This window comes from Silurus aristotelis (genome assembly GCF_946808225.1).
Source record: "Silurus aristotelis genome assembly, chromosome: 24".
NCBI classification, from domain to species: domain Eukaryota; kingdom Metazoa; phylum Chordata; class Actinopteri; order Siluriformes; family Siluridae; genus Silurus; species Silurus aristotelis.
This window is the reverse complement of record NC_139597.1, coordinates 14,344,872-14,355,273: the sequence shown is the minus strand read 5'-3', so window position 1 is coordinate 14,355,273 and position 10,402 is coordinate 14,344,872. Positions and strand designations below refer to the sequence as shown.

The 10,402-nt window shown below is 39.2% G+C and overlaps 2 protein-coding genes across 3 annotated transcripts in view; one reads left to right on the top strand and one right to left on the bottom strand.

The window, feature by feature from the left end:
• Nucleotides 1-3,779, bottom strand: part of kin (Kin17 DNA and RNA binding protein) — a 10,581-nt gene extending 6,802 nt beyond the window's left edge. The window contains exons 1-5 of the mRNA XM_083528610.1: nucleotides 3,521-3,779; nucleotides 2,633-2,727; nucleotides 422-465; nucleotides 185-307; nucleotides 1-92 (exon numbers count right to left, since the gene is read on the bottom strand). The exon at nucleotides 1-92 is cut by the window's left edge and continues 93 nt beyond it. Of these exons, the coding sequence (XP_083384736.1) occupies nucleotides 1-92; nucleotides 185-307; nucleotides 422-465; nucleotides 2,633-2,727; nucleotides 3,521-3,634 (468 nt within the window). The 5' untranslated portion in view covers nucleotides 3,635-3,779. The remainder of the gene's footprint in view (nucleotides 93-184; nucleotides 308-421; nucleotides 466-2,632; nucleotides 2,728-3,520) is intronic.
• A 9-nt stretch (nucleotides 3,780-3,788) lies between these two features.
• On the top strand, nucleotides 3,789-10,402 carry atp5f1c (ATP synthase F1 subunit gamma; the record flags this gene model as incomplete). 2 transcript variants are annotated; one of them, XM_083528634.1, is made up of 9 exons in its annotated part: nucleotides 3,789-3,923; nucleotides 4,411-4,445; nucleotides 4,570-4,701; nucleotides 5,073-5,277; nucleotides 5,958-6,101; nucleotides 6,337-6,401; nucleotides 6,565-6,720; nucleotides 7,233-7,329; nucleotides 10,268-10,402. In XM_083528634.1, the coding sequence occupies exons 1-9, from the start codon at nucleotides 3,883-3,885 to the stop codon at nucleotides 10,269-10,271; spliced, it is 879 nt and encodes a 292-aa protein (XP_083384760.1). In that variant the 5' UTR covers nucleotides 3,789-3,882. The 2 variants fall into 2 exon arrangements, with proteins under 2 accessions (XP_083384760.1, XP_083384759.1); XM_083528633.1 differs by lacking the exon at nucleotides 10,268-10,402 and having other exon boundaries at nucleotides 3,868-3,923; nucleotides 7,233-7,333.

The window sequence follows — 10,402 nt, the reverse complement described above, 5'->3', positions numbered from 1 at the left end:
CTCCAGCTCTTCTTGCCTGCGGATGGTTTCCGGGTCGCGATCGATGTACTGAATGTACCAGCCTTTGGGTGTCTCGTCCACTTTACACAAACCTACACACGGACGAAACAAGGCAATGTTAAGCTAACCTAGTCTTACCATAATCACAGAATGTGGGAGGTTTTAAGCCAAGTTCAGGGTTTACCTTCCCTTCCCAGCCATTTGGTGAAGTCTGTGAGGGTCTCCCACTGAGTGGAGTTCATGTGAACGTGTTCCCGATTGCTGATGTACTCATTGTAGATGATATTAGAATGAACTCGCTTTGTTCCTACGACAACAAAATATAAGACATATGGATTATATTATGAATGAATGCTGTAAAATGTAAATATGATAAAGATTTCTTTTCGGGGGAAAAAAAAAAAGTAGGGGGAAATCGTACCAAATCGCCTTCGTAGCAGCTCCAAAAAGTCACTCTTGAATTCACTGTGAAGGAGAAACACAAATGAATACGGTTAATAATATATATATAATATACGGTCTGGGATTTTAAGATCTCAACATTAGTTTAGACCCATCGATGTATTGATATATTAATGTACATCGTGTCCCTTGTAATATTGTGCAGTATTTTGTGTTACATTTTGATAATTTACATTGTCATATTTTAACAGACTCAACCAAGATGTTAGTTGGGGAGGAGCTGAACTCACTGACAACACTGTCTGAAAGGAGGATGGTGTCCAATGTACATTCCATCTTGGACAACTCGTCCCACCCACTTCATAAAACACTGGTCAGTCTGAGGAGTAAGTTCAGTGACAGGCTCATACAACAACGATGCACCACACAGGAGATTATTTCTGCATGTGGCCACTACATAACTCCTCCCTCTAACGGTTAAACCGATTCTCCGCGCTATAGATGTTATACAATATAGATTATATAATTATATTTATAGATTTTCATGCCATAAATATATTTTGTTAATATTTCGGGCAATTATGTGCAATAATCTCAGTGCAATAATTAATTAGTTACATGTGCAATAACTTTTAGAACCATTACTGTAGTCTGACTGTTTTTGTCGTCTGTTTATCGCTGCTGCTACACATTTTATTTGACTTTATATGTATAATCCTATTTTCTTATTTTTACTTTAGTCTTTACGTTATTCTTTTACTGTGAGCAACTGCAACCAAACAAATTTCCTATCAACCAGATCAATAAAGTATTTTGGTTCTGATTCTTATGTAGAACCTTGGTCCTAGGGGAACTTTATTTAATTTCTTTGTATACTCTATTGTACATGGTTGGAATGACAATAAAAGTATTCTTGACTGATTAAAAAAAAAAAAAAATTTTTTTTAAATAAAAATAGAACAGAATGGTGCTTTTTTACAAGAATTAATTGTTCATTGCCTCCTCGAAGTGCTAAACTGCGGGAGCATTAAACTGACAAACATTAACATAAAACAAAGAGGACGCACAGAAACTAACTGTACCGCCACTAAAGTTACATGGTTACCCAAATGTCACTGTTTTAACTTGATCATTGTTGTGTCTAAAGTTTGAAAAACATAAATTGGTACTAAACAGTCTGGATTTCCATCTTAATAGCAGTACAGTGTCAATCAGGCCTCCTGTAAATCTCAGGTCAATACTTTTTAATTATTATAACCCTATACAGTAATCATATACAGTATGCCATTGCCCTTTTGCACAACATTTTGTTTACATTTTTGCTACTGTTCATTTATGTCTCTTTACAACAGGCAGAGCTATTTTGTGTTTTGTGTATTTGTCTTGCACTGTTTGCACCAGGTTGCACACATGCACTTTATGTGGCGAGGACACTTATTAGTCCTTAACCCTGTGTTTTCTGTTTCTGTGATTGTTGTTGTATGTAGCACCAGGGTTCTGGAGGAACGTTGTTTCATTTTACTGTGTACTGCATCAGCTATATATGGTTGAAATGACAATAAAAGCTTCTTGACTTGACTAAAGCATACATACACATACATACATACATACATACATACATACATACATACATACATATATATAAAAATGACAGTGAATGCTGACTGGACAAATAAAGTGCAATAGGAATAAAGAAGTATGAACGGTTGGGGTGGGGGGGGGGGGGGGGTTATAGGAAGATGTGAGACTCCAATTACAAAGCATTTAGCATTACAATGAAATTTAAGGTTTATAGAGTTTGTTTTGGTGGTAAAATAATAATACAAAGGCTTTTGGCAACCAGTGAGAGGAGACTTAATTGTAAAACGTAATGTGAAATGACACTGTGTGCAATGATTTTAGATTTTAAAGAATAAGGAAAATAATATTAAAAATATACATGAAAAACCCCTTTTGCTGCATTTTACAGACTTCTGACTGTCTCTTGAAACCCTCAATACAGCTTGCAAAGCCTTACCAATGTTATAACTGTGTTGTAAATACACCGCGGTCAGAATCTAATCACAATATGGGTGTAAAAATAAAGCATTGGCCTAAAGGTTCAAGTTAATCAACACTGTACACTTTTAACCATAAGAGGACAAGATTAATTACACAGGTTAACATGATCATGTTTTTAAAAGAAAAATGTCGTTTTTAATAACATGCACAAGTCTTCTCTTTGACTTACTTTGAAAAGTAGTCCATGAACTGGTTAGGATTGTCAGAGGCCAGAAGTAACTGGCGCTGATGAGACTCAGACAGGCAGTGGCATTTAAACCCATTCTACCAAAAGAGGAGGCATCACACACACACACACACACACACACGATATTTGTTTAATTGTTTGAAGAAAAACACTTTATGAAAGTACGGAAGTTCAAAGAGGTCAGATATTATAACACTTTTTTTTCCCTTTTCTCGTCAACACGACTTGTTTTTCTTGTGATCTCGACTTAACAAAAGTTGTTTTTCTCGTGATCTTGACACAGTCGTTGTTTGCTCGTGATTCTTCTTTTTTTTTTTGTTTATTTATTCGGTATAATATCATGGTCCCCTGGTGGTCTAGTGGTTAAGATGCAGCGCTCTCACCGCTGCGACCCGGGTTCGATTCCCGGTCAGGGAACCATCCCCAGCCACTCTCAGTGCCGGTCCCAAGCCCGGATAAATTGGGGAGGGTTGCGTTAGGAAGGGCATCCAGCGTAAAACATGTGCCAAATCAAACGTGCGGAGGATCCGCTGTGGCGACCCCTAACGGGAGAAGCCGAAAGAACATATTATACCCTATACTATACTATTCGGTATAATATCATGTTCTAGCGGCAACAGCATCGCAGTATCATGGATAAATATCCATATCTATTAGTAGCGGCGGGCGCGTCCACGAAAAGCGCGTCCACGAAACACGAGTCGTGCTAACGAGAAAACGACCTGTTATGTTGTGTCGATATCGCGATAAAAATCAAGTCGTAAACACGAGAAAACAAGAAAGGAAACACATTATAAAGCACGGCCTCTTGTGATTTCCGTAATGAAAGTATATTATTGAGGAAATCATACTGAACGAAAACAAACTTACTTCGTCTCGACACTGTTTCTGACACATCTGACAGTACCAGCGCAACTTTTGCAGGCCTTTCGCTTTAATCCGGTTACCGATCGCCTTAGGGCTCAGGAAATCCGCTTTCCCCATTGTAGATTCAAAAAAAGTACAAACCAAAGATAAAATAAACACGATTTAACCCGCGATTTCAGCCCTGCGTTCCGGTAAACACACGCTTTACTGTTTATCCGCGTATGAAATCTTGAGTATGTGTGCTTCGTCATAGGATCTTGTGTACGTTTGATATCGCGAGACCAGCACGAGATCGCGGTTCGCCACCCGGGTTATTGTAATGCGCATGCGCAGTACGCCGACTCTGACCTTCATTGCCAGTGAACATGTTCGCCAGGGCCAGCGCGGTGGTGTTCCTCCCACAATGGTAATTATTAAGCGAATTATTTTATCTATTTCTTTGCTGCATTATACTCTATAGGTTAGTTTAATATCGACTGAAAAGGTATAGGTGTATAAGTTTAGTGAAATATAGAAGAAAAGCTGCAAGGGCGAGTTGTTCTGTAGGCCGCAGTAACCTCGAGTAGTGAAGCGGCTTCAGTGTATGAACTTCACTTCACAGCGGTTTGACGTGTTGCTAGCGGACATGCTAACTGGATTTCACTATTCATACACGTACTGACTTTTAAGCCTGAATTATCTGTAATGAAATCCATATAAACGCTAAAAATACTGTGTTTGACTTGTTTGCATTAAGAGCATGGGAGTAAACAGTGAACTGGACCATATATATATATATGATAAAAACAGGCTTAGTCCACTAAAGTACCTTCAACATTAATGCACAACTCATCAGAAAGACTCAGAATGGCTTATATTGTGTTTCTTTAACTTCACCCTGATTTCCATTACAGTGGGCAGGTCAGGACCATGGCTACCTTGAAGGACAGTAAGTATCAGTCATATGTCCTATACCTCACACAGGTTTGATTTCCAGCGTATGTTTGACACTGATTAGTCCCGTAGACATGTAATGGCACTCCGAAAGACTCTGTGAATGTATTGCTGTGCAGTTACCATCCGGTTGAAGTCCATCAAGAACATCCAGAAGATCACGAAGTCCATGAAGATGGTGGCTGCTGCCAAGTACACCAGAGCTGAGAAGTCCTTGAAGCCGGCTCGTGTTTACGGCACTGGAGCTCTCTGTGAGTGTGGTGCAACCAAAACTCTGTATTTTCAGAATGCTGGATTTACATTAATGGCACTTTTCTCCAGAGTAGCTTAGTTATATGAGGGTTAAGGGCCTTGAAATTAAAGCTTGCTTTTGCTGGGATTGATTTCCAACCTTGTAACCACATAATCAACCCCTTTCCCCCCAAAACCAGCAGATGATACAGAAATATATAATGGTTACATATATTCATGCCTTCGTGAAATATAAACGGTCATAAAACCAAACCACAAGGAATTGTATAATTGACTACACTGTTTCTCAGGTATTGTTGTGTCTCAGTATTGTCTCATTGCTGTCAGGCCAAGAAGTTTCATTGTGTGTGTGTGTGCACCTGTTATTTAGCGCTGTATGAGAAGGCTGAGATCAAGGCTCCGGAGGATACGAACAAGCACCTGCTGATTGGTGTGTCTTCTGATCGTGGGTTGTGTGGTGCCATCCACTCCAGCGTGGCCAAATCCATGAAGAGCCAAATCGTCGCGCTTGCTGGTGCTGGCAAAGAGGTCATGGTGGTTAATATCGGAGACAAGCTTCGAGGCCTGCTTCACCGGTACACTTTTTACAATTATTTTCCTTTTTTTCTTTTTGCATTTGTATATCAATAACTTTTTAGTTTTTATCTTAAAATCAGGCATAATATTATGCCCACCTGCCCAATATTGTGTTGGTCCCCCTTTTGCTGCCAAAACAGTCCTGACCTGTCGAGCATTAACTTCTTCAGCAAATCTACAGTAGCTCCTCTGTTGGATGCCTTAGCTGCCACTGTTCCTTCCTTGGACCACTTCTGGAAACACCCCAAAAAGAGCTGCAGTTTTGGAGATGCTCTGACCCAGACGTCTAGACACCACAATCCTAGCTATTGTCAAACCATTTTTCCTGCTTCTAACATGTCAACTTTGAGGACAAAATGTTTACTTGCTGCCTAATATACCCCAACCGCTAACAGCTACCATTATGAAGAGATAGTGTTCTTTACTCAACGGTCATAATGTTATGCCTGATTAGGGTGTGTGTGTAATATATATTTATTAATTATGGGGTGATAAAAATAAGCAGTAATCTTGTTACAGTCGATTGTATGCCAATGTGCTTGCCCTCTCCCTTCTGGTTGGCAAAAAAAGTGAGGGTGATTTTCTCACCAAAAAAAAAAAATGTTCTTGCATAGAACTGTTACTAGTTAAAACCCATATATTTATACAATATATTCTGTCTCTAAATTCTTCTCATCAGAACCCATGGAAAACACATTCTCCTGAACTGTAAGGAAGTGGGCCGCAAACCCCCAACGTTCAACGATGCATCCATCATCGCCACAGAGCTGCTGAACTCCGGCTACGAGTTCGACCAGGGCACCATCATCTACAACCGTTTCAGGTGAGTGTTCTGTACATAAACACAACATGCACACGGTTCACCAGCTCGAATTTACTCCATTACACCTGGAAGTGTTGCAGCTCACAAATTTCTAGTATGTACTCTTTAGGCATCTAGTTTGGTACACAGATGCAGTTGGGTCAGCTGAAGAATTCCCACTAAGTCACTTGCTTTCAAGTGAATAAATAATGTGGATAAGAATGGAGCAGATTTGATTTGAATTTTTATGTTGCAGGTCTGTGATTTCCTACAAGACAACTGAGCAGCCCCTGTTTTCCATTGATACAGTTGCAAGCTCAGGTAGGCATGAACCGAAGATTCCATTCATTGCTTTGTGGATAGAATTAATACACCATTCCAAGCTGTAATAATAGAAAAATAGTTCCTCTGTGATTTTATCGCACACATTTGCCATATAGGGATCGTAAATGACTAGAAATGTATTATATTTTTTTTTGTGTAGAGAACATGGGCGTCTATGATGACATCGATGCTGATGTGCTGAGGAACTACCAGGAATTCTCCCTGGTTAACATCATTTATTTTGGGCTGAAAGAGTCCACCACCAGTGAGCAGAGTGCCAGGATGACTGCTATGGACAGTGCCAGCAAGAATGCTTGTGAGGGGAACCTTCACCTTCCTCCCTCCTCCTCATCCTCTCTGCTCTACATATTTCCTTAAGCTTCTTGTCCTTAAACTAATAGTTATCATATAAAAGTGGCTTTTTAGTAGGGCTGTAACGATTTCTCAAGTAATTCAGTTACAAAAATTCATCGAGGCATATTGTTTGCTTTAATGCTTCGTTTACTCCATTTAACTAAATACGAAGCACTATGTTTCCCACGGACCATTATTACAGACGCACCACGTTTTGTATTTTGATATCGCAATTAAATGCAATAAATGTTTTCACTGATATTCTTGTATGTAAAATGACACGTCTTATTTTCTCTCTTATTTATAGTATTGCTGTTTTTTAAAAAGTCATTCTCTCCTGATTATTTGATGGAATAATCATTACAATAATCTAAATAAAATAGTCGATAGCAGTAGCCCTAGTTTTTAGTGTAAAGTCTGATGTGGGTGTCTGTGAACTAGAGAATAATACGTGATATTTTTTTTTTTCTTAAGCTGAGATGATCGACAAGCTGACCTTGACCTTCAACCGCACTCGCCAGGCTGTGATCACCAAGGAGCTGATCGAAATCATCTCTGGAGCTGCTGCTCTGTAAGATTACTTTACCTGGATCTCTCTCTCTGTCTCTCTCTATTAATTTATCTATTCGCTCTGTGATCAATCTTCATTTCTTTGTACACTTCCTTTTATTCCATACATGGTTTCAGAATCTTCCTTTTGGCAAAATAATTTTACTCCTGAGTTTCATTTGTTCAGCAGTAAAAATCTGAATATTTAATGTGACTAAAAACTCGAAACATTACTTACCTACAATATTATTATTATTTTTAAATATATTTATCCCTCGTCATGGGGCACATTTGGGTGGAAAGGGCCTGATTGCTTACTTGCCGTTTCCATAGTGGCTTTGTTACTAGGTTGGGTTACTAGCCCAATCCCCCTCCTTTTTCAGCCAGGCTTGGGACGTCCATGCGGTAGTACTTTATCCCCATTTTCACAACTGAGCACCCATGTGAGGTTAAGGGCCTAAAAATGGCAGCCTGGTACACCCAGGACTCAAACCCACAACTCCCAGACCCAAAGTGTAATGCTATAACTTAATATACTTTCCTGACTTCAACATGGGCTCATCTGCCCTGAAGTTTTTTTTACAGGCTGTTATTTATAACAAAATTCCTATAGCTGTGTCTTCTCTATACACAGTCCATGATCTCATGGGAGATAAGCTTATAATGCATATAGTACCATATATTTTTATTAATTTAGACATGTAAAACCAAAAGCTCCTCTGATTAGGATGATTTGGGATCCTGGTGTAGCCTCCAGGCAGGTGCACAGCGTGGGATTTTGGCCACGATTTGGTTGTCTGACACATTTTTAAGATCCTGAAATAATTCCTATAATCCAAGGCTAAAATCTGTAGTCGTTAATCGCTGGTATGACGTGTTCACCGGCAGCCGATTAATGGCCATTGCAGGTCTGAATGTGTGACCCTTCGGACCAGTCTTTTTCTAGTGTTCGTCTGTTTTTTGATTGTCATACAGTCTGACATTATGACAACTGAGATCCTACAGTGTGACATGGGGATCATAAATATATACAGTCTGACAAGCAGCAATCGTAAATGACTATCAAAAAAAAATGTGTGCACCTGCATAAAGCAGTCAGATGTCACATAGAAAATCCTGGCTATGGGTTTTACTTGTGAAATCACAAGTCTGTGGTTTGAACCAATTGAAAGCGAGTATGTGGGACTGAAGAAGCTGCTTATTTTTGCTTATTATACCTCGCTGTTTTTTGGCACACATCCGAGTACCCTACTTATCTCATCCCTGCAGTCTCTCCAAGATCACACCGACGTTGTAATTGCTTAGTTTTGGATTTCCGATTAGGAAAACATTGTCTGTGGATCAGTCTGCATTAACGTTAAGCTACGCAATGGGGGATCACATTATCAGTTACTCTGCCTGTCGGCTGGATTGTGTTGTCATTTTTTATATTTTCAGCATGTAAATATATTGTTTTTATTTTACGTGTATGGCAATTTTAAAGAAGCCTGCACACGTCATAATTTATGGCGTTACCGTGAGCGGTCTCCTCAGACCACATTGCCATCAGATGGAGTGAGTTATCAAATTCCTGTGGAATCATGACATAACAAACATTGTTTCTTCGTGATCGGTACTTAATTTGTCTGTGCATTCGATATAAGAGCGTCCGCATGCCCGCTGTCTCAAATGTTTATTGCCATGATGCTGCCTCTAGAACGTGCTCTTATGCCGAATACATAATATGTAATATTATTGATCCTGAGGAAACAATGTTTAGGTCGCGATCACGAGAAAACAAGACAAACGTTATAATGCATGGCCTTTTGGGACTTTAAGTTCCCGAGTCTAGTTTTTTAGTCATCTACAAGATTTCTCGAATCCGTGCTGGTCACGACGTGTCTCCGATCAAATACGGTAAATGAGCATGCGTGTAATTTCACCTGAAACACTTCGGGTTCTTTTATCATCTTAACAATTGCGTTCGTTTATCTTATACTAATCACATTCAATTTTATTTCTTTTTTTTTTCCTCCACTTTGCTTTTCATTCTAATTCCTGCAACTTGTATAAATTTCACTTTTTCAGGGATTGAGGCCCAATGGAGGTAAACAGGAGTAAAGCAGAAATCAATTGTAATACAGTGGGTGTGTTTGAATAGCACATGTTCTGTGGTCTAAGACCACCTCAGAGCTTCTCTGCCTTTCTTCTTACAAGTCTCTCCAGCTTTGCTGATCAATCTGGTACATTTTGTCTGATTAATGTTGCTAAAAAAACTTTAGAAAATGAATCATTAAGTTACAAGTTATGCACAATTATCCCATTCCTAGCATCACGCAGTAAGAGAGAGATGTGAACTACTTTCTGTGTCTTGCTCCAAAACACTAATTGGATCATTTTCCCACCAAAAAAAACATAAGCCAAACAGATTGATGCAATTCGACTGTCCACTACTTTCCCTAAAAGACACTCAGGAATAAAACTGCACTGTTCTCATTTTAGCAATACATAGTGCCATGCAAACACACCGCAGTGTTATTAGACTCCTCCCCTCCCCCAGTCCCCTCATTCTATATCCTAGGTTCTTGGGAATTTAGCAGTTTTTGGTTATAGCAGGGCTCAAGGTTTGTTCGAAGAGATTTTTAAGTTCCTGAGTGTTTTCAATCTTTAAATGTCCAAGGATTGCCATATTCACACCGAGTTATAGCAACCTTGTTCACAGAGGTTGAAGATCTCAGCCTTATTTCATGAACTGGAAGCTCAAAAAATAGCCACAGATTAACATACAGCTGGATCCCTGACAGTTCTTTACACATTAAGCATTTCTATTGTGTTTTGTTTAACCTTGAGCCTGCTTCATGGTTTTACTGAGGCAACCCTGAGTGTTGTGCAGTGTCGTATGCTAATGATTCTGTTTAAGTATATATATATATATATAAATATAAATAAAATATATATTTTTTTCTGCCTTTCTCCCACAGATAAATCGGATCCCTACAGGCCATCGTGCTCCTGGCAGAAAATATTTGTTGTTAAGACATCCAGTATCAAATTAAAGAGTACTTGTCCCTCTGTTTGTAAAATATCAGTAAATAAACCTCTTACATTGACACCCA